Source organism: Oncorhynchus nerka, linkage group LG26 (assembly GCF_034236695.1).
Source record: "Oncorhynchus nerka isolate Pitt River linkage group LG26, Oner_Uvic_2.0, whole genome shotgun sequence".
Lineage (NCBI taxonomy): Eukaryota > Metazoa > Chordata > Actinopteri > Salmoniformes > Salmonidae > Oncorhynchus > Oncorhynchus nerka.
In genome coordinates this window covers 10,268,715-10,292,663 of record NC_088421.1, presented here as the reverse complement: position 1 = coordinate 10,292,663, position 23,949 = coordinate 10,268,715, and the positions used below count along the sequence as shown (strand labels likewise).

Here is a 23,949-nt window from a genome sequence, read left to right as displayed (position 1 = left end):
GTTCACTCTCTTTCTCCGCCTCACACCCTCCCTTTCTCTCTGTGTATCTTTTTCTCCTTTTCTCTCCTGTTGTCATGGTAACCCCCGTTGGTCTGCCAGTGCTTCTGTTTTAGGGAGGGGCCCTGTGTATGACAACGAGAGACAGAATGGGATGAAGGAGTAGAGGATGGAAGAGGGTAGATGAGAGAAGGATAGAGAAATGAGGTGAATAGAGTTCAAGGAAAAATTATTGTAAAAGGAAGTGGCATGTCGCAATAGCTGTTACAATTCCTCTCGGTGTGAATTCTATTACATATCATCAGCATAAAACAGCTCTTAAACTTGAATTAATAAGACGGTATATCGATTAATGTGACCCGGGGGTCCCAGACACCACCCCCTGACTCCATCTATCAACCCCCTCCTCTCGGACCTATCCTGTCCTGCTCCATGTCTGCACTATTAATCATTGAACATGTTAACACAGCATGTATTAGAGCCTGGTGCCTCATCTTGAGCAACTCCGTCAGGGCTTTGTACTGTAGAGCGTATTAGCTGTGATGTCTACCATTCTCAGACAGACAGACAGTGCTTCTAGTGATTATTAGTGCATACACTGCAGGGAGGAAGGGAGCCACTCACTGTGAGCACACTCAGAGTTAGACGGCAGAGGCAGACTTTCAGAGAGAGAGAGAGAGCAGAGCAGTGAGTGATTGAAGGCTGGATACAACAATTGCAGTGCTGCTTCAGTGATTGGGCTCGTTGTGGTTTCATTCACACAAATGGTTCCCCGGAAATTGTGCACAATTGTGTACTACCATTTTACATGGTATGTTACATCCTGAAAAAAAAAAATATATATATATATATATATATATATATATACAGTGGGGGGGGAGTATTTGATCCCCTGCTGATTTTGAACATTTGCCCACTGACAAAGAAATGATCAGTCTATAATTTTAATGGTAGGTTTATTTGAACAGTGAGAGACAGAATAACAACAAACAAAAAATCTGAAAAAAAAAAACGCATGTAAAATGTTATAAATTGATTTGCATTTTAATGAGGGAAATAAGTATTTGACCCCCTCTCAATCAGAAAGATTGTCTGGCTCCGAGGTGTCTTTTATACAGGTAACGAGCTGAGATTAGGAGCACACTCTTAAAGGGAGTGCTCCTAATCTCAGTTTGTTACCTGTATAAAAGACACCTGTCCACAGAAGCAATCAATCAATCAGATTCCAAACTCTCCACCCTGGCCAAGACCAAAGAGCTCTCCAAGGATGTCAGGGACAAGATTGTAGACCTACACAAGGCTGGAATGGGCTACAAGACCATCGCCAAGCAGCTTGGTGAGAAGGTGACAACAGTTGGTGCGATTATTCGCAAATGGAAGAAACACAAAAGAACTGTCAATCTCCCTCGGCCTGGGGCTCCATGCAAGATCTCACCTCGTGGAGTGTCAATGATCATGAGAACAGTGAGGAATCAGCCCAGAACTACACGGGAGAATCTTGTCAATGATCTCAAGGCAGCTGGGACCATAGTCATCAAGAAAACAATTGGTAACCCACTACGCCGTGAAGGACTGAAATCCTGCAGCACCCGCAAGGTCCCCCTGCTCAAGAAAGCACATATACATGCCCGTCAGAAGTTTGCCAATGAACATCTGAATGATTCAGAGGACAACTGGGTGAAAGTGTTGTGGTCAGATGAGACCAAAATGGAGCTCTTTGGCATCAACTCAACTCACCGTGTTTGGGGGAGGAGGAATGCTGCTTATGACCCCAAGAATACCATCCCCACCATCAAACATGGAGGTGGAAACATGATGCTTTGGGGGTCCTTTTCTGCTAAGGGGACAGGACAACTTCACTGCATCAAACGGACGGGGCCATGTTCCGTCAAATCTTGGGTGAGAACCTCCTTCCCTCAGCCAGGGCATTGAAAATGGGTCGTGGATGGGTATTCCAGCATGACAATGACCCAAAACACACTGCCAAGGCAAGAAAGGAGTGGCTCAAGAAGAAGCACATTAAGGTCCTGGAGTGGCCTAGCCAGTCTCCAGTCCTTAATCTCATAGAAAATCTGTGGAGGGAGCTAAAGGTTTGAGTTGCCAAACATCAGCCTCCAAACCTTGGAGAAGATCTGCAAAGAGGAGTGGGACAAAATCCCTCCTGAGATGTGTGCAAACCTTGTGGCCAACTACAAGAAACGTCTGACCTCTGTGATTGCCAACAAGGGTTTTGCCACCAAGTACTAAGTCATGTTTTGCAGAGGGGTCAAATACTTATTTCCCTCATTAAAATGCAAATCAATTTATAACATTTTTGACATGCGTTTTTCTGGATTTTTTTGTAAACCTACCATTAAAATTATAGACTGATCATTTCTTTATCAGTGGGCAAACATACAAAATCAGCAGGGGATCAAATACTTTTTTCCCTCACTGTACAAATATAGCATTTTTGGGCAATTCGTGTCAAATCAAATCAAACTTTATTTGTCACATGCGCCGAATTCAAGTGTAGACTTTACCGTGAAATGCTTAATTACAAGCCCTCAACCAACAGTGCAGTTCAAGAAGAAGAAAATATTTACCAAGCAGACTAAAATAAAAAGTAACACGATAAGAATAACAATAACGAGGCTACATACAGGGGGCACTGGTACCGAGTCAGTGTGCAGGGGTTACAGGCTAGTTGAGGTAATCTGTACATGTAGGTGGGGGCAAAGTGACTATGCATAGGTAACAAACAAACACTGAGTAGCAGCAGTGTACAAAAGGGAGGGGTGGGGGTCAATGTAAATTGTCCGGTGGCGATTTTATGAATTGTTCAGCAGTCTTAGGCTTGGGGGTAGAAGCTGTTGAGGAGCCTTTTGGTCCTAGACTTGGCACTCTGGTACCGCTTGCCGTGCGATAGCAGAGAAAACAGTCTACGGTGACTGGAGTCTCTGACAATTTTATGGGCTTTCCTCTGAAACCGCCTATTATATAGGTCCTGGATGGCAAGAAGCTTGGCCCCTGTGATGTACTGGGCCGTTCGCACTACCCTCTGTAGCGCCTTACTGTCAGATGCCGAGCAGTTGCCATACCAGGTGGTGATGCAACTGGTCAGGATGCTCTCGATGGTGCAGCTGTATAACCTTTTGAGGATCTGGGGACCCATGCCAAATCTTTTCAGTCTCCTGAGGGGGAAAAGGTTTTTTCGTGCCCTCTTCACAACTGTCTTGGTATGTTTGGACCATGATAGTTTGTTGGTGATGTGGACACCAAGGAACATGAAACTCTCGATCCGCTCCACTACAGCCCTGTCAATGTTAATGGGGGCCTGTTCAGCCTGCCTTTTCCTGTAGTCCATGATAAGCTCCTTTGTCTTGCTCACATTGAGGGAGGGGTTGTTGTCCTGGCACCACACTGCCAGTTATCTGACCTCCTCCCTATAGGTCGTCTCATCGTTGTCGGTGATCAGGCATACCACTGTTGTGTCTTCAGCAAACGTAATGATGGTGTTGGAGTGGTGTTTGGCCACGCAGTCGTGGGTGAACAGGGAATACAGGAGGGGACTAAGTAAGTACACACCCTTGAGGGGCCCCGGTGTTAAGGATCAGCGTGGCAGATGTGTTGTTGCCTACTCTTACCACCTGGGGGCGGCCCATCAGGAAGTCCAGGATCCAGTTGCAGAGGGAGGTGTAGTCCAAGAGTCCTTAGCTTAGTGATGAGCTTCGTGGGCACTATGGTGTTGAATGCTGAGCTGTAGTCAATGAACAGCATTCTCACATAGGTGTTCCTTTTGTCAAGGTGAGAAAGGGCAGTGTGGAGTGCGATTCAGATTGCGTCATCTGTGGATCTGTTGGGGCAGTATGCAGATTGGAGTGGGTCTAGGGTGTCTGGGAGGATGCTGTTGATGTGAGCCATGACCAGCCTTTCAAAGCACTTTATGGCTACCGACATGAGTGCCACAGGGCGGTAATCATTTTGGCAGGTTACCTTGTAAATGTAAATGTGGTCTGCTTGAAACATGTAGGTATTACAGACTCGGTCAGGGAGAGATTGAAAATGTCAGTGAAGACACTTGACAGTTGGTCTGCGCATGCTTTGAGTACACGTCCTCATAATCCGTCTGGCCCAGCTGCATAGGGAATGTTGACTTGTTTATAGGTTTTGTTCATATCGGCTACCGAGAGCGTTATCACACAGTCATCCAGAACAGCTGGTGCTCTCGTGCATGCTTCAGTGTTGCTTGCCTCGTCTGGTAGGCTCGCATCACTGGGCAGCTCGCGTCTGGGTTTCCCTTTGAAGTCCATAATAGTTTTCAAGCCTTGCCACATCCGTAGAGCGTCAGAGCCAGTGTAGTAGGATTCAATCTTAATCCTGTATTGACGCTTTGCTTGTTTGATGGTTCGTCTGAGGGCATAGCGGGATTTCTTATAAGCGTCCGGATTCGTCTCCCGCTCCTTGAAGGCGGCAGCTCTAGCCTTTAGCTTGATGCGGATGTTGCCTGTAATCCATAGCTTCTGGTTGGGATATGTACGTACAGTCACTGTGGGGACGACATCATCGATGCAGTTATTGATGAAGTCGATGACTGAGGTGGTGTATTCCTCAATGCCATTGGCTGATTCCCGGAACATATTCCAGTCTGTGCTAGCAAAACAGTCCTGTAGTGTAGCATCCACGTCATCACAAAATGCAAAAATAAATAACAAATTAGCACAATTGGTTGGGAGAATGTAAAACGTCAGCCATGTTTTTCAGCGCCAACTTTTATTCCAATTCGTACAATATGTTACAAATTTGTAAGTGCTTAAGATCCCGGACTGCATCTTTAAGCATTCTGTCCATCTGAATATCACCAGTTGCTCCCTCCCTCTCTTCCTCTCCATCCTTAACTCCAACATGACTCCCCCTCTTCCATGCCTGTGTGTGTATGTGTGTGTGTGTGTATGTATCTCAGGGCCAAGCTTTGACAAGGCTTTGGGTTGCTAGGAGATGGCCCTCTGTTGCCGTGGCATTGGTCGTTAGGTGGTCTGCCTGCCTGCAAGGGCTGGAGTGGGTGGGGGTAGAAGGGAGGGGTGGAGGGCAGAGGAGGCTGATAGGAGGAGCTATAGGAGGGTGGGCTCATTGTAATGGCTGGAATGGATTAACTGAAACAGCATCAAACACGTCAAACACATGGAAACCATGTTTCACTCCATGTTCCATTTATTCCATTCCAGCCATTAGACAGAGCCCGTCCTCCTATAGCTCCTCCCACCAGCCTCCTCTGATGGAGAGACAGACACAGACATTAGGCAGAGCCAAGCGGTCGGTATAGGGTGGGACTGGCCTGTCTAGGATCTGCCCCTTTGTCACTATGATTGACAGGTAGGCAGGACAGGAAGAAGCCTATGGGTCAATCAATCCTGGCTGTGGCACAACCCTGGGGACCGGCCTCTGACGTGACACTATGACAGGCACCTAGAAACCAGTCAGTCAATGATGGTAATGTGACATGATCAATACATTGCTCTGAATGAGACCCCTACGTGTTATCTATCCTGTGGTTTAATTAAACATACGCGGACGACATAGACAGTTTTAAAATGAAGTTCTTTCAAATGAAAATAAATGTAGCATTTAGCAATGCATTAGAATTTTTAAACACAGAATAATGATTCATAATTACACCAGTTTTTCTTCGTTCTTTCTCTCGGTCTACACGATTCTCCATCTAAAGCTTTTGCTCTTGCTTTCTGTCCGTCAAGCACTGACTCAGGCTCATGTTTACACGACCTCTCCCTCTCCATCTTTCTCCCTCTCTCTCAGCTATTAATACATCCTCCCACTAAAGTTTGTACAAACTTCACTCTCCTACGTTCTGATACATGCCTTGTAGTTTATGTTTAAGGAGTGATAGACTGGGAAAATTATGCTTGCGGTGCCTGGCATCACCGTCTTCTATGGGTTTGGAGAGCAATTTAGTGTGTGTGTGTGTGGGGGGGGGGGGGGGGGGGGGTTATGTGGTTATGTATGCATATTTGTGTGAAAGACAAACCAACAGTCCTGGACACATGATTGTAGATGGGTATCTACTCTCCCTCCCCCTCTCCCACTGTCCATCATTCATTCATATCTCTCTCTCTGCCTCTGCTTCTCTATCCAGGTCGGCGATGCCATGCGGAGAATGCAGGAGAGAAACAACATCGGCAAGGTGATCCTCATCACCGAGCCTATGCCAGAGGAGGAGAAGAAAGAGGAGCCTAAGAAAGAGGAGAAGAAGGAGGACAAGAAGAAGGAGGACAAGAAGAAAGACGACAAGAAGAAGGATGACTCCAAGAAGGAGGACAAGAAAGAAGAGAAGAAGAAGGAAGATCCGAAGAAGGAGGAGAAAAACGAGGAGAAAAACGAGGAGAAGAAAGAGGAGAAGAAGGAGGAGCCCAAGAAAGAGGAGAAGTGAGAGTGAGGGATTGATGGATGGATGGATAGTCAGGCAGGCAGACCATAGGGGAGCTCTTGTCCTGGGAGCAGGGGTTTGGTTTGGGAGGGGGTGACAGGGCAGGGGAAATGTGGTGGGGGAGGGAAAGGGAGGTGTGGTGTGTGTGTGGATTGGAGTTGGGACAGCGGGGGATGGGGGTGGGCTTTATAGACACATTGAACAGCAGTCAACTCTGTCATCCCTACCATCATCTCTCAGACCCCTTCCCAGTCCACTCTGACAGCGAATACTCAGGCCTGGGCCTTTACCCACCCCTCCCCCTCTTCCCCTCTCTCTCCTCCCCCACTCAAGCAAGGGTCACCTTATTTCTGAATCCCTCACGCTCCCTCATCCCAAGGCACCTTAATGATAGCCGGGCTCACAGAACAGCTCCCGCCCTCACCTCGCCACCATGGGAAAATGACCACTACGATAAACTCTCCTTTGACTCATGTCATAACAGTCTGAAGGTGTTGCCTGTTGAGACCCCAGAGAGAGAGAGTCCGAGAGAGAGACACACAGAGGGACAGTGTGGGTGTAATTCCCAGGCCTGGGGTGCATCACCGTTGCCTTGACAACGATAATTCGACCCGTTCCAACTCACACAGTGCCCCTCCTCCCTCCATGTCCCTCTCCATGTCGACTCCCACTATGCTAAATTGCCCTGCCCTGACTTCCACCTGTCACCTCTCCTTCCTCCCCTCTCCCTCTATTGAGTTGCCCCTCCCCCTCTCCCTATTGTATAAACCCACAGACAGACAGACAGACAGACAGACAGACAGACAGACAGACAGACAGACAGACAGACAGACAGACAGACAGACAGACAGAACCACACCCACCCACCATCTCACATACGGTCCAGTGTTTTGTTATGTCACTGTGCATGAGTCAGTCAGTGTTTGCTTGTCTGTGATTGGCTGTCAGCTCGCCTGGAGATGTTTGCATGGCTGTGTGATGCTTGACTCCAAAGCCAGTGGTTACAGAACTCCCCTGTCAATCACCACAACCCACTCTTTATTTAAGTATATGAAGAAAGGTTAGTGGCGCGTCCCTTAAATGCCAGGGTACTTCTAGTATCACACAGCTCCGCCCTCACAGCTGAGCCCACACTACAAATCCCATAATCCTAGAGGTGACGCACTAGAGACCAGACAATAGCGTGTGACAGGATGAAGCTCCAGACAGAGAATTAATGAGCCATTTGGTCCAATATTAAATAGGGAGGGAGAAATTAGGGCTTAGTTTTGGTGCTCTGTAGTCACTGATGTTTCTAATGAACCAACTGTTGGCAAGCAGTGCACAGTGTCAATTAGGAGAGAAAATTGTCTCTCTTCAAACAAGGCGCACAAACACACACACACACACACAGGGCGATGTGTTCAAAGGGGCAGTATTGTGTAGAGACACGAAGACATGTGAACGGAGTAAGATAGAGTTGAATGCCACCCAGTTCCTTGATATCAGACCCTACTCCTCCCTGACATTCCACTCCTTTCACAGTGACCGCTTGCCTGTCGTTCACCCTGATCTGAAACAGGGGAGTTTAGAAGGGTAGAAGAACTCCTGCTGCTGTGCATTCTCACCCGTCCCTCCCCCTTCTCCCTTCTCTACACCTCTCTCTCTCTCTCTCTCTCTCTGTGGTCGGCATAGCAACAGGCACCAGGCTCGTCAGAGATGGCGCTCTGGTCTATTTCTCGGTCTATCGAGAGTGAGTGTGTGAGTGAGCAGTAAATTGTCTAATGAAACCTCGGCTTTAGTATTAAAGCTTTAGTACAGAGCAGTAAAATCAGGCTAACATCCAGGTTTCTATACTCTGGAAATATTTCTATTTGTATCGGTATATTATGAGGACATTCAAATCTCATATAGTCTGTGTGCTGGTGGCACACCTAGGGCCACAATCAGTAGTTGGCCTCTCCCATATGAATGCACTGCTGCCCCTTGTGGACATAATTTAGAACAGCAAGACTGGTTTTCAGAAGTTGATTACAGGCGACACCTTTGTATCAATAAAGCGGGGTTTTGTTTACGTCCTCCTCTAAATTATATTGAATTAATCTGATATTCATTCTTACGTCAGAGATTAATTGTCTATAATAAACCATGGGCGGAAGCTCAACCTGTTATGTGCAGGAGTCCTGCAGTACGGACTTCAAAAACACACCACTACTATCCCATTTGGAAATATGTGAGAATCCATGCTCTTTACACACTTGTCTGTCCGCCTGCCTGTCTGTGAAGAGTCTCAGATGGTGACTAGTGACTTTGTAAAGAAGTTGTTGTGTTAGCATGAGTGACCTCCCTCATGTTGTGTGTGAAGATGTGTGTGTCCTCAGGTCGTTTGTCAGGTTAAGAAAAGACTCCCACCTCCTCAACCCCATTACAACCTCCCCTTCCTTGCACTCTTTATCTGCTTCACAGCTGTCTAGCTCCTTTGTTTCTCTCTCTATCTCTCTCTCCTCCCCTTCTCTGACGAGGCCAATGTTAAGAGGACAGTTGGTATAGGTATTTTGCACTCTGCTTGCTGATCTTAATGCACTTCCAGGCATGGCAGTCCCACTCCAGTCCCACTGGCTCTGACTCCGCTCCGCTTCTTCCCCACTCAAAGAGACCATACTGTATCTGCTGAAACTCACTGGAAGCACAGTGGAAGTGACATTTTTGCATGCACTCAAAACACAAACACTCATCTCCTCCTCTAGCTTCTGCCAGCTTCTCCTGGGTGGCAGCTCAAATGAAACCATTCATTCATCCAGGGCTGTGAAAGTGACGACCCGGTGTAGCGGGGACAGCAGTGGGCCTGGGACGGAGTGTGAGTGCCATGCCGGTGTGGGGAGTGATTGTGTTCTGTCAGGCTCTGGTTAGTGTTCTTTTCTGATCTGCTGGGCTCCTTCTGTGAACCTGTGGACCGGTGCTTTTGTTTTCTGAATGCCATGTGAGAAGCTAATGCTTCAGTAAAAGGATGTTTTACTTAATAGGTTATTTTTGTTGTTGTTGTTTGACTTAATGTTTTTTTTGTTTTGTTTTCCAAGGGGTTTAAAGTTCAAAGTTCATACTCTTTACGCAGGGACCTGCCTAACTACATTCCTTTTCAATGTGATGAGCCTTTCTGTTGGGCCTGACCATTTGTGCCAAACTGTATGTACTCCTCTGTCAATGCCTTGACTACAACGGTGCATTCAATGAAAAGGAGAAGAAGAAAATATGTTTCTGGGTACTTTTCCTATGACCTTGTAGAAAAACAAAAACAATCTGTGTATGATTTCTGTCCCAAATGCTTATGGGTGCTGATAGAGTTTTGCTACAGTTTACAAAAGGTTCTAGTTGTTTCTGATTGGTTGGGGTCTTGCTCTCATGCCTCAATCCTAACACACACACACACACACACAGACACACTATCTCGTTGAGAGGCACTTCCCTCCATATCCAAATTCCTCATTGTGCTAGTCTCAGATCAGTGAAATGTGTTAAGAGTATTATCAGGCCTCAGACATCTACTACAACAAACTGATCCCACATCAGTCGACAGGCCTATGCGTTTACATTCAGACCATATAATCTCCATAACAGTGAATGGACAAGGTGCATGGACGATTAGGCTGCACAGCAAAGCAAACAAACTCAAATCTTCTTAGAATTGCAACCCCAAAAAATAAAAATATTTTTTTAAAACTGATTCTTTCAAAAATATACATGACCAGGCGAATCATTGAATCATGGAGCATTTCTTTCATCCACCTCTCTCTAGTTTAGCTTTGTGAACACCACCATACTCCGGTTTCCTGTTTCTCTTCCAAATGGTTTGTATGGGATGAGAGAGAGTGAGTTAGCAGATGTGTAGGGGATGTCATAGCGAGGCCATATGGCACAGCTGCACAGATAGAAACCCAGCTCTAGGTCTGTCCCAGATGCAACATATCTGCCCGAAAGCCGATCCCAGTTCACATACAGCCTGTTGGTCTCAGACATTCCATTATCCTCTATTGCACCTCGAGAGCTCTTTGGTTCTAGTCAATTATCAGTTAGCCAAAGCCCCGCCCTCTCCCCTCTCCATACACACTCATCATACCATACACACACATCACATTAACATCTGGAATTCAATTGCATGCATCCAATGGCATGTGGTGCAGAGATTATATGTCATTTGATTCAATGTTTTTCTTCCTGTTTGATAGAACCAAAAGGTCTCTTAGATGAACTCAGCTGCAGCACACGGGTGGGTGGGAGGGTGTAGTGAGTGGCTAGGGCGTGGGGTGTAACTGGGAGTCAGAGAGGAGAGGATGAATCTGATGTTGGCTGTGCCTGAGCCCTAACCCACTCCTCCCAACCCCTAGCGCCCGATTGCTTTTCCAGTTTGGTGAATCTACGTTGTATGTCAGCTTGAATTGCTTTTCCAGCCAGACACACATTCTTATGCAAGAGCTCTAAAACCAGAGATGATCCTTCGAGAAACTAAGGCATTTCATGCATTGGAAAACATCACAGCGCCCAGCTATATTGTTCTAGATAACGTGCTGATTGTTTCTTGGGAGTAAAAAAAAGGGTTTGATTTGATTGGCAGCAGTAATATCACTGTTTCACATGGTTTCTCACAGGTCATTCCAAACAGCCTCCTGTACTCTTGATCAGAAATGACTGCCTTTGAGTACATTTGTCTGTCTTTGTTTTTCTCTTTCATACCCACACACTATATCGTTCTCCTTTCCAGTCTCATGTCAATCGCAGTGCTGGGTGGAGTGTATTCCTAGTTAGAAAGATAATCCCAGTCTGGAGATTATTACCACATCCAGAGGCGTACAGCCCCCCCTTCCCTAAAAGAAAACAACCCAACCGCTTCTGGCTGTCTCTGGCTCTTCATTAGCAATCACTAAAAACTGTTGCCATGTGCCAACTACCAACACATTCCACGACTCTATAGAAATGCTGTGAGTGTCTGGTGCATTTGGCTAGGCTTGTTACGATGTGTATAGTACACTAGGATCTGTGTGTAGGTGACCCGGAAAAAAAGGCATGTGTGTATAGTTCACTATTCCTTCCACTGTATTGTTCAGTAGTGTCTCTGTGCAGAGGGAGTCCCTTTCCCTTTCCACCCCCATCATCATGGTGCCAACAGCAGCCAAATCACTGCACCTATACCCGCTCCTGCCCCCCTCGCCTCTCCTCACTGCACCCATACCCACTCCCATTCTCCCTCCTCTTCCCTCATCTGGCACTGTCAAGTCAGCCTCATAACAAGATGCACATGAACCCATCTACGGGAAAGTTTCAGGTAAAACAGGTCCATTGTCACTTTCCCGTCCAGACAGCTCAGATTCCACACATGGTTTACTGTGAGACAGCTATTCGACCTACACGTTGATTTTGTCATTCCTTCTCTCCACAGTGTTGTTTTCCACTCGTCTACTAAGTTGTCTCCGCTTTGTTTTTTTTAAACCCTTTGAATTGATGCTGCTTCTGTGCTTGTCTGGGTTTACTGCGTACGTGGGTGCCATGCTGTCCACAGCATGGGCTCTAGAGCTTGTAACGCTTCAATGTGTAATGTTACCATATGCCTTACATGTTTTCCAGGACTAATAAAAAAGCATAACGAAAAAAAAACAAAAAAAACAATTGACCCCGGAGCTGTGGCTTTGTTTGTGTTATTAGGATTTTACTGTGAGGAAACCATATTGAACTGCAATTACTTGATATGTTGTGGCTCATGTTTTGAGTGCGTTTACATAACGAATGTGAATGCTGTGGGAGTACAGAAAAGGTATGCACGGGTACGCGGTCGCGGTAAGATAAAGACGGGAATGTTTACTGTCAAGTCCCTAGGGATTCAAAACACAGGACAGATCAAATAAACAACAGCTGCCAGGACTAGTATTGGTCCAATTAAAATAAAACACTTTTCAGTATATCCTGTCACTATCATCCGTAAAATACCTGTGGAAATGATATTGGTCCTGATTGAAGCATGAACAACAGCACAACTATAAAACTCTTAAGAACCAAAATAACTTATCTCATTGGCTTATTACTATACGGACTCACACAAGCGTTCCAAGATTTCTAGGGAGTCTAGGGCCACAGTGCAAAAGACATTAGCGTACAGATTTAACATCGGATAGACACAAACACCTTCATAAAAACACAGAAAAGACTATCCTTGTCAGGTTTTGTTTGTGACTTGAGACTTGGCAGGGGCCTCCTCAATCCCATGAGCCCTCAGTACTTCAGACAGGCGACTCAGATAGGTGGAGTCTGGATAACCATTCCTGTGTGGACACAAAATTACATTATGGTGGTTATCTCAAATGGCAACCTAATCCTACATAGTGCACTGCTTTTAACCAGAGCTCTATAGGGCTTTTCTTACATAGGTTACATCCTTAATGGCACCATATTCCCAAAAGTAGTGCAATATAAAGGGAATAGGGTGGCATTTGGGACACAACCTAGGTAATAAAACAGCCAGCACATAACATTGACCCCCGACTTTCTGCTCTTTACTGTTGCTATTTCAGTCGAGAGCCACTAATGGGTACTGTGACTCCAGTACTCACCCAGACTTGCCCCCCTGCAGGCTGGTCTTGTGGGGGATGCTGTCCCAGCTGACCCCGGCCCCTGGCTCCCTGCCCGTCACAGTGAAGGTGAGGCCTAGCCTGAAGGCTTTCTCCAGCCGTGGTAGGAGTTTTCTGGTCCTCTCACATAGGGGAAGGTAGGCCTCAAATACTCCCCCCCGAAACGCAGAGCCAGGCGAGGGGTGGCCCTCCTACAACAAGAGAGGGACAGGTGGCAGATAATGGGGTGTGTTCCAGATTGCAATAGCCAACAGACAGTGTTAGGAGTTAAACATGACAGAACTTAGAAATGCAAAGCAAGACATTACTGACAAGGGATACTTAAACTGAACATTTGAATATAAGCTGATTTAATAATACCAAGAGTGCATTTGGACAGTTGAAAAAAATAACACATGAATGACATGACACATTTAGAATGTCAACAGTAATTGGCCCATCAGATAGCCTGTTAGAGAAGTCTTGCCCTTACCCCCTGAATGCCATCTGGGATGCAGTAGGTGATCTTAACGACGGCGTCTCTGCCATGGCCTGGCAGGCTGAAGGGCATCTCAGAGTAGCTCATGTTACCCTGGACGCCCTGTGGAACTGCCACCTCAGCCTTGGGGCAAACCCTGCATTGGACGTGGGCTTTGAGAAGGCACTGTGGGCACAGGGTCATCCCACACCCTGTCCTCGTCACTGACGCCCCACTCTCCCCACACACACAGATCTGTGTCCGTGCCCCAGACAGACTAGACCTTCCCAGGCCGTGACGTGTCAGCGCTCCTCCTGACCCGGGCCTCTCCTGGTTCTCTGCTCCACTAAACTGTCTGTTGTTGTCCTTCTGGGTCACTCCGGATCTCACGTTGCTTTCTTTTGGGGGCGCGACCATGTCTTGATTGGTACCGCCACCATTCACTGCTCCGGGCCTTCCTCCGTTGCCTATCGCTGAATGGCTGAGAAATGTGTCAGTCTTGCTCCCGTCTGCCTCCATGGTCCCTCCCCTCTCCACTTTCTCCTTTATGACAGGGTCTTTCCTCGCTGGTGATTGGCTGACAACTGTGTTCTTGTGTTCTGATTCGCTGTTCCTCATCCTCTTGGAAGAATCACTCCTTTGGACGTCATTCTTCTTCCTGTTGGCACCAGGCCCCTCCTCTCCCCCTCGCTGAGTCTCAGACATCCACTGAGGGCTATTGGTCTGAAATTGTGTGGAGTTCTGGACCCCATTCACCTGAAATGGACTGAACTGATTGAAAGTGGAGGTAGATGGGACAGAGAAGTCCTCTTGTCCCCCCCTCTGGCCAGTCTCCCCAGGGAACACCTCCCTCAGTGCTGCACCCACTTGGGAGCACAGCTGCTTGGGGCCGATCAGAAACACACTATCTCTCATTGTCTGGATGGAGACCTTCTTGAACCGTTGCCTCACCTCAGCACAGCACACCTCTAAAGTCTCATCTGCTGGGTCAGACACGCCTAACTCAGCCAGACGCAACTCCTGCAAACAGAAGTCTGTCTTCACCATGGCAACCAGCCTCTGCATCTCCAACTGACAGGTGTGCAGCACAGATGACTCCGCCCCCCTAAGGATGACAGTGATGTCACTGCTTTTGTCTGATTGGCTCTCCCTCATCTGCAGGTCAGAGGTCATGTCCTGTATACGGGTGGCGTAGGCCTCCTTCATGTAATTCCATATCACCATGGAGACGGTTAGCTCTGCACTGTAGGAATTTCTCCTGTCCAAGCTATTGGACCACCTGGCTCTGGTTGTGGCTTTCTCAGCTTCACTCTGTCCTGGGTCCTGGACCTTGGACCTGGCCCGCCCAGAGAAACTACTGGCCCGCTTTAGGGTGGACTCTGACCCGGAGGTTGAGATGGTGGTGTCCCCTGACAAGGTGTTCAGAGTTGAGGTGAATGGGGCTGTCTCACCCTGCTGCACAAGGTCTGTTGGTGATGAGCTCAGGAAGAGTCCATTCTCCATAGAGGAAGGGGTGAACAGGGGGTCACCTCTCTTGAACAGGATATCCTCTCCACTACCCTGTGTACCTTGCCTGTAGAGTCCCCCAACACCTGACCCTGCTCTGTCTGAGCCAAACAGGTCATGGCCTAACATGGGTCCAAAACCTGGTCGTACACTTGGAGATGTGTCCCCTACCATCACTGTGTCCCTAGGTCTGGTCCCTAGCCCAGCCGGCCCTAATGCCTTGAAGCGGGGGGCAAACTTATACCCTCGGGCCCCCTCCGTCCTCCTCTCTGTCTCATATTGCTTCAGCAGCTTATCTACCCTGGCGTCCAGGTGTGTTCCTGCTGTGGAGGAGAGAGTGGGTGTGAGTCTCTCCTCTTCCCCTGGCTTGGAGGAACCAGATGTGGATGAGGGAGATGGTAACAAGCTGGCTACATCCTCCACCGCCTCCTCTTTCTCCCCCAGGAGGAGGAACTGTTTGGCTTCGGACACGTCGCTGCTGTTGCCAACTATGTAGATGTTCCTGTCATCCTCACTGAGCAGCAGCTTGGGCAGCCTGACCCGCAGGCCCTCCATGGCCCTGGACAGGCCTATGCTGGGAGAGAGGACACTCTTGGGCAGCTGGGCTCGCCGGAGCCTGGACTCGTTCTCCTGGTAGAGCCGGCTCAGGTCCGCACGAGCCCCTCTCAGACTCTCCTGCCCAATGTCCCCCACCCCGGGTACTCTCTGTAGGAACAGGGTGGTCAGACCCTCAGCGGTCACGTCCACCACCTCTACCCCATGCTGGCTGAGGATCTCCTGGTACTCCCCTCCACAGTGCCACTGCAGGTAGTGGAACAAGTCTGCATCCATGATCAGGGAGAGGTCCTCTTCCACCATGGGGGTTTCCTCAGATAGACTCACAGCACCCCTCTCTGCCTGGGCTGTCCCCTCCCCCTCCCAGTCCTGACCTCCAGACGTAAAGTCCCTAAGTGGGCCTGAGCCTCGATCACTTTGCTCATCACCTCTCCTGTGATGGTCTGCTGCCTCCTGGGTATGAGTCATTTTCACTTGGCCCCTAGTGCCTCTAGTAAGGACTCCCAGAACACCATTGGCCCCAGCTGGGGGTGTATCTGTGGAGTCCAGGACCCCAGGGAGCCCCAGTATTTGGGCCAGTGCAGCCTGGACCTGGGAGTAGAGGCCCTGCAAGGTGCAGAGCTGCTCTGGGTTGTTATAGCGGATCTGGAGATCATGACTCCTGTCAAGGCTGGTCAATGCTGCCTTTCCTCCAGGTAGCTGGCTGTAGTCCAAAGTAACAGACATGCTCAAGATGACCTGAACGGGAGAGAGAGAGAGGAGGAGAAAGAGGGAGAGCATGTAAGTCTAATCAAAATGTGTCACTTTCTCCCAATATTGTGTCAACAACGTACCTTATTTGGGTTCAGGTCTTTGTGAGGTTCACTCAAGGTGAGTTCATACTTCTTCCCGTCCACCATCAGAATGTGTCGGCCATGTTGAAGCACGCTCCTTGCCACTGTGCGGGGTCACCAGAGACCCCAATCAATCTCAGTCAGAGAAACACCCTTACTAAGCACTCCTGCCCCTGGCCTCTCCTTGAAATGTATGCCAACCCCCGAGCCCACAGTTAATGCCCCCCCGAGCCCACAGTTAATGTATGCCAACCCCGAGCCCACAGTTAATGTATGCCAACCCCGAGCCCACAGTTAATGTATGCCAACCCCGAGCCCACAGTTAATGTATGCCAACCCCTGAGCCCACAGTTAATGTATGCCAACCCCCGAGCCCACAGTTAATGTATGCCAACCCCCGAGCCCACAGTTAATGTATGCCAACCCCTGAGCCCACAGTTAATGTATGCCAACCCCCGAGCCCACAGTTAATGTATGCCAACCTCCGAGTCCACAGTTAATGTATGCCAACCCCCGAGCCCACAGTTAATGTATGCCAATCCCCGAGCCCACAGTTAATGTATGCCAACCCCGAGCCCACAGTTAATGTATGCCAACCCCCGAGCCCACAGTTAATGTATGCCAACCCCCGAGCCCACAGTTAATGTATGCCAACCCCTGAGCCCACAGTTAATGTATGCCAACCCCCGAGCCCACAGTTAATGTATGCCAACCTCCGAGTCCACAGTTAATGTATGCCAACCCCGAGCCCACAGTTAATGTATGCCAATCCCGAGCCCACAGTTAATGTATGCCAACCCCGAGCCCACAGTTAATGTATGCCAACCCCCGAGCCCACAGTTAATGTATGCCAACCCCCGAGCCCACAGTTAATGTATGCCAACCCCCGAGTCCACAGTTAATCGATGGTGGCAGGACACGAAGCATAATACTTTGCATTTCACCGTTAATTTGCAAATGGATGCAAAATGACGTTTAAAAAGAGTGGCTATGGTCAACGAGCCAGATGGAAATCTACTGAGAAGGAACTTCGCAGTGGCAACGATGTACGGTAGTTACTTTATGCCTCTACGTTATGGTGAAATAGTCCATTTACCACCATCACGTCTCCAGTCTCCTGATCTCTTCTCATTCACATTCCATCCCCTACACACCCCACCAGCCCTCCCCTCCCAGGGGCCTCAGACACATTATATATACACACACACACATCTACTGACCTCCAATGTCCTCAAAGGTGATGAGGGCAGAGCCGGGTGTTGCCTTGACAATGGTGACATGTGCTATTTCCCCTCCTCCATTCCTGGCCCTCAGGAAGTAGATGTATAGCTTGTCTGTCAGCCGGTCCTCCTTTATATCAGTGGGCAGGCCACTCACCCTTACTGTCCTGCACTGCTCCGCCATCTGCTGGGCAAAACTGGGTTACTGACATACAGGAGGAATATATAGGTGGGTATACCAAGCCATGTCCCCCTTCAACAATAACCACGGATCGTAAATTGTCAATACATTTGTCATTGACACGTAATAGGCCAACATCATATTTTTTTTGTGGGGGGGTATCTGGATATTTGATCAAATTACACCCTCTGCTGGGCGTTGCCAGGAAACTTCACCAACATAAACGTCGTTTTATTAAACTGCTGTGTCAACGTTAGTCAATGCTATGGAAACGGCTTGAGGTACGGTTGATGTTGATAGTATACTGTGAAGAGAGATGTGCGAACTGTTCACATGACATACGCACTGACTGCTCGAGGTTCAAATGGAGTCCACAAAGAGCAATCGACCAGTAGTAGGCACAGTATGCGTCAAATCACTTTCATCCACTGTTTCAGAAATAAACGCTAGATGAGTGCGCATAGTTATCCATTCCCTTCCCGCTCTATAAAAGAGACGATCACTTTGACCATCAGGTCACAACATCTGTGAAAATCAAAGGGATGGGTAAGTGTGCGGACGACGAGACTGAGAAAATGAAACTTCAAGGAAGTGCACAAATCCAAAGACACAATCTAAAAGAACCTCCAAAGTAGAGCTCTTCAAGGCATTGCCTTTTTTCACAATGATATCAACGCAAATATCCTTACCGTACCTTTTTAGAAGCCTCTCATATCTCTCGTCTCGCACCAAAGACGTGGACGTACTTCACTTACATGTTGTTCAAAACATGGATGGAAAGTGAAACTAAATGAAGTAGGAACTGGAGGGTTAAGATTGTTGTTGTTCTTCATTTCAAACGCCAGGGGGCGAACACAAGGCCAGGTTCACAGGTCCAAAAATGAATCAGTGCATTGGTCAACTGAAGACCTAGATTAGAATTGGCCAAAAATGAAATACATTTGTCTTTCAACAAATTGTGCGTGTGTGTGTGTGTGTGTGTGTAAGGAGCTAGGGTTAAAGGTGAGGTTTTCGGTTTAAGGTTAGGGGAAGGTTTGGCCGGGGGTAAGCCGTTATGGTAAATACGCATTTGTTCTTAACTGACTTGCCTAGTTAAATAAAGGTCAAATTAAAAATTAAAAGGGTAAGGTTACAGGGTTAGGGTTAGAATTGTGAATGGGACTGAATTGTGTGTCCCCACAAGGTTAGTTGTACAAATCAAATTGTATTTGTCACATGCGCCGAATACGGGTGTAGACCTTACCGTGAAATGCGTACTTACCAGCCCCTAACCAATAATGCAGTTCAAGAGATAGTTTACTATTTACTATATAAACTAAAGTTTTAAAAAAAGTAACACCAGAAAATTACATAACAATAACGAGGCTATATGCAGGGTGTCAATGTGTGTGTGTGTGTGTGTGTGTGTGAGGGGGGTGCAGATTAGTCGAGGTAATTTGTAAAATGGCTATGCGTAGATAATAAACAGTGAGTAGCAGCAGTGTAAAAACAAGGGGGGTCAGTGTAAATAGTCCGGGTGGCCATTTTATTAATTGTTCAGCAATTAGGGGGTAAAAGCTGTTAAGGAGCCTTTTGGTCCTAGACTTGCTGCTCCGGTACCGCTTGTCATGCGGTAGCAGAAAGAACAGTCTATGACTAGGGTGACTAAAGTAATGACCATTTTTTGGGCCTTCCTCTGACACCGCCTAGTATATAGGTCCTGGATGTCAGGAAGCTTGGCCCCAGTGTTGTACCGGGCTGTACGCACTACCCTCTGTAGCTCCTTATGGTCAGAGGCGGTGATACAACCGGTCAGGATGCTCTCAGTGGTGCAGCTGTAGAACTTTTTGAGGATCTGGGGACTCATGCCAAATCTTGTGTGTGTGTGTGTGTGTGTGTGTGTGTGTCACTGAAGTAAGTTCAACATTAAGTTCAACTTTATTTTCACAATATGTCTCACTAATCTCTCCAAAATTTGAAAAATTAAGAAGAAACAGTCAAACATCTGCAAAGACATTATTCTCGCCAAAGAGATTATTAATTCTACCAAAGACATGACGATAGGCTGAAACTGCTTCTCCAATTGAAATCCCCGATGACACTTGTAGGTGATGTCATGGCGACAATGGCTACCTAACACATGCGCAGAAGCACATCATCGGGTCTAACGGGTTGTCTCCCGCTGAGATGCGCTTGTGCAGACCGTCAAATCAAAGGCATTCCTTCGACATAACATTAAAACGTGTTAGTTTGTCAGTTTCACGAGGTTGGAGTAATAACATGTTCAACTACTTAAGACATTGACTCCAATATAGGTTGTGCCTTTACATTTTGAGAAAATTAACAACTAACGAATATTTTTTCACTTCTCTCATTGACTTCTCAAACCTTGGCCCGGTCTGCATAGTCTGTTTCGCAAGTCTTCCGTAAATCTTGTGATGTGGCCCCTCCGGGGTTAGAAACTCTATGATTCAACCCTGTTCAAATGACAGAAATATATAATTATCATTATAAACTGTGTGGTTCGAGCCCTGAATGCTGATTGGCTGACAGTATACCACGAGTATGACAAAACATGTATTTTTACTGCTCTAATTACGTTGGTAACCAGTTTATAATAGCAATAAGGCACCTCGGGGGATGTGGTATATGGCCAATATAACACGGCTAAGGACTGTATTCAGGCACTACGCGTTGGGTCGTGTTTAAGAACATCCAATAGCCGTGGTATATTGGCCATATACCACACCCCCTTGTGCCTTATTGCTTAATTAAATCGTAATATTGCTATTATCATAGTTGGTGAACTTCAGCAACCAGAATACTTAGCGACATTCTCACTAGCCAATGAATTGAATCGATAAACAAGTCCCGGAACACTACTTATCCAATCAGAGAGGAGTTTGTTACAAGTTGACGCGCATGCTTTGTAGAAAAATAATTCATGCGTTCTAACGTTGGCTCTGTTGGAGGTCATAGACAGAACTGACAAAACAGTAGGTGAGTGGTAATGTAGTTCTGACTATATACATGTATCAATATATAATTAACAAAGCTCCCTAATAGTCAGATATTGCTGTGTGACTAGTTATGTGTAATTATTCCGTAAACCGGGAAGGTACGCATTGAGTAACAATGACACGAGCGAGCGATTTGCAAGTTCATGTCGCTGCGTGAGCATGTAGCTACAGATTGTCATGATAGCTCTAGATCAGGGTAACAAATACTTTCGTTTGGCATGACAGGTACAGGTGTGACATTGCGTGTCATGTTTCAATTCACATAGCTAGTTAAATAGTCTTAGTCGTTTTTGTTGCGAAGTCTGCTTGCTTGGCTAGCTAATGTAGCGTTGGCATCATTGACAGACCAAGGCCACACGTCAGAATGGTATAACTCCGAGCTCTGGATAGCTTAAGTGGTTACTTCCCTACATGCAGATATATTATACCACCACATACTCAGTAATATGATTAAGAACTATAATCTTAAATAGATTTTCTTTCAGGGCCGCAGACATGGCGAAACTATTTGAATCCATCGGGAAGTTGGGGCTGGCCCTCGCCGTTGGTGGAGGTGTTGTGAACTCCGCCCTCTTCAATGGTGAGAAATTGAGCTCTGTAAATGGATCAGTTGATCTTGATATCATGGAAACACCTGGGTTTTGATTTTATTTGAACCTTTATTTAACTAGGCAAGTCAGTTAACCCACATTCCTATTAAATGAAAATAAGAATTTGTTTATAACTGCCTTGTTCAGTGGCATAAGGACAGATTTTTACCTTGTCTGTGCGGGGATTTGATCTTGCAACCTTCTGGTTACTAGTCCAACGCAGAAACCACTAGGCCACCTGCCGCAATAATAGAAATTAGGAATGACACAAGACTTAATGTTGTGAATTCCATAACACTACCAACCTGAATTGGCCTAATATTTCTTAATGTTTCAGTTGACGCAGGTCATCGGGCAGTTATATTTGACAGGTTCCGGGGAGTGCAAGACGCCGTAGTTGGCGAGGGAACCCACTTCCTCATTCCCTGGGTACAGAAGCCTATCATCTTTGACTGTCGTTCTCGTCCACGCAACGTGCCTGTCATTACAGGCAGCAAAGGTAACTAACATGAGTCACGAGGACCGGCATATTAGCCTTCACACTTAGTCTTTCTCTGACATACTAAAAGCTTTTACCCCCCCCTCTCCCACACACACAGATCTGCAGAATGTAAACATCACACTGCGCATCCTCTTCCGGCCAGTGACTAGCCAGCTCCCACGCATCTTCACCAGCATCGGAGAGGACTATGACGAGAGGGTACTGCCGTCCATCACCACAGAGGTCCTCAAGTCCGTGGTGGTGAGTGTTAGACTAATGCCGCATTTCCATTTATAAGGTTTTACCCTGGGGTTTGGGGGTAAAAACATACTTTTGTGTTTCCACCTCTTGAGGCCTTGTCATAAAAAAAAGTCTGAATGGCATTGGGTTGCAGTGAAGTCTATGCTATCCTGTTTTTTAAAATTTTATTTGCATCTGTGTGTTTGTGTGCACCTCACAGGCCCGGTTTGATGCCGGTGAGCTCATCACCCAGAGAGAGCTGGTGTCTCGGCAGGTCAGTGACGACCTGACAGAAAGAGCCAACACCTTCGGCCTCATCTTGGATGACGTCTCACTGGTGAGCTGCTGTTTAAAGGAATAATACTCAAAACAACTCATTCCTATGATTTTATAATATCTTGTGAGCGTGCAGAAAATATTGTTAACGTTAAATATTGCTCTAATGAGTAAGGAAGCAAACCGTGTTTTACCCAGTGGTTCTGGTCATTACTTGTACATGTTCTGTGTTTTTAATTGAAGACCTCGTGTTCCTCCTTCAACAGACACACTTGACGTTCGGTAAGGAGTTCACAGAGGCTGTTGAGATGAAGCAGGTGGCTCAGCAGGAGGCTGAGAGGGCCAGGTTTGTTGTAGAGAAGGTAAGAAGGCTGAAAGGGTTTGTTTGAGACATTGACAGATTTGTTCTTTAAGGTGATAAGAATGATGAACATGCATTTAATACACTTGAAGCTAGAAGTGACCCTGAACAACCAAGTGATTCTGACCTTGCACACCTTTTTATAAAGGATGAATAGAAGTCAAGCGTGTTTCTTCTCTACTTTCCCCAGGCCGAGCAACAGAAACAGGCAGCCATCATCTCAGCGGAGGGTGACTCTCAGGCCGCCCTGCTCATTGCTAACTCCCTGCAGGAGGCTGGAGACGGACTGGTAGAGCTGCGTAAGCTGGAGGCTGCCGAGGACATCGCCTTCCAGCTGTCCCGCTCCCGCAACATCACCTACCTGCCTGCCGGCCAGGGCACACTCCTCCAGCTGCCCCAGTGAGACCCACACACCCTGACCTAACCTCCCCTCCCTGTGACCAGCCAATGCATGAGCCATGGAGGGGGTGAGGGAACGGGTGTCCACCTTCACACACTCTCCTCCCACTCCGACTAACTATGGACTAGTGAAATAATGGCGGCTTGGGAGTGTGGAAAGGTCCATGATAAGGTTCTGAAGTCTGGGCAGTGTGTGGGGAAGAGGGAGCCTTAGGATTGATCTATGGTAAACTACATATAGTAAGTCAATTTACTGCATCACTGATTTTGTATTTACCTTGGCTTTGTCTGGAAAATTCAGCGCAGTGACAGTCCTGTGATATGAAGAAGTTGTAATTGTGTTAATTTAGGAGAAGAGCTGTTTGGAATGTCATGAAGGATGGAACATTTTAGCACTATTATAACCACCATGGCAATCACAATACTGGGGATTTATTGCTCTGAGAGGACAAGCTATCAAATCAACTGGATTTACATTGATCTTAGCCAAGCACAAACTTCCATGGGTGAATAAGATGCTGCTATACACCAAAGTAGTGTAGGATCCAAAGCACCCTTGTAATTTAAAGTTATGAGTGGAAAAACATCGTACAAATGATCTGAACTAATCTACCCAGAGCCGTATATTCTAAATATGACTCTGACTACCCATCCCTTTGACTTAGTCTATTGTCAAATGTCCTCACAGCTAGCTTTCCTAAAATCCTCCCAGTTTGATTGCCATGGAGTCCCAGTGCTGCACTCCCCTCTACTTGATTGGATCCGCTACAGAATCTTCTTTGGTTTACTAGCACGCTGTCCACACCACCTCCTCCATGGTCCTCAGTGACATGGCCCTCC

At 47.1% G+C, this 23,949-nt stretch overlaps 3 protein-coding genes across 4 annotated transcripts in view; 2 read left to right on the top strand and 1 right to left on the bottom strand.

Moving 5' to 3' along the window:
• The window catches only part of LOC115110250 (synaptic vesicle membrane protein VAT-1 homolog), a 49,333-nt gene extending 37,274 nt beyond the window's left edge, over positions 1–12,059 (top strand). Inside the window, exon 6 of the mRNA XM_029635747.2 lies at positions 6,128–12,059. Within this exon, the coding sequence (XP_029491607.2) occupies positions 6,128–6,421 (294 nt within the window). The 3' untranslated portion in view covers positions 6,422–12,059. The remainder of the gene's footprint in view (positions 1–6,127) is intronic.
• Positions 12,060–12,224: 165 nt separating this feature from the next.
• On the bottom strand, positions 12,225–18,557 carry LOC115110248 (uncharacterized). 2 transcript variants are annotated; one of them, XM_029635745.2, is made up of 6 exons: positions 18,458–18,557; positions 17,583–17,766; positions 16,363–16,466; positions 13,484–16,267; positions 12,994–13,202; positions 12,225–12,705 (listed from the first exon to the last, which is right to left on the bottom strand). In XM_029635745.2, the coding sequence occupies exons 2-6, from the start codon at positions 17,764–17,766 to the stop codon at positions 12,600–12,602; spliced, it is 3,387 nt and encodes a 1,128-aa protein (XP_029491605.1). In that variant the 5' UTR covers positions 18,458–18,557; the 3' UTR covers positions 12,225–12,599. The 2 variants fall into 2 exon arrangements, with proteins under 2 accessions (XP_029491605.1, XP_029491606.1); XM_029635746.2 differs by having other exon boundaries at positions 18,453–18,535.
• Positions 18,558–20,652: 2,095 nt separating this feature from the next.
• Positions 20,653–23,208, top strand: LOC115110247 (prohibitin 1). The gene is made up of 7 exons (XM_029635744.2): positions 20,653–20,742; positions 21,248–21,342; positions 21,690–21,851; positions 21,952–22,094; positions 22,294–22,410; positions 22,616–22,711; positions 22,901–23,208. Exons 2-7 carry the CDS (start codon positions 21,258–21,260, stop codon positions 23,111–23,113), a joined length of 816 nt encoding a protein of 271 aa, XP_029491604.1. The 5' UTR covers positions 20,653–20,742; positions 21,248–21,257; the 3' UTR covers positions 23,114–23,208.
• Positions 23,209–23,949: the final 741 nt, after the last annotated feature.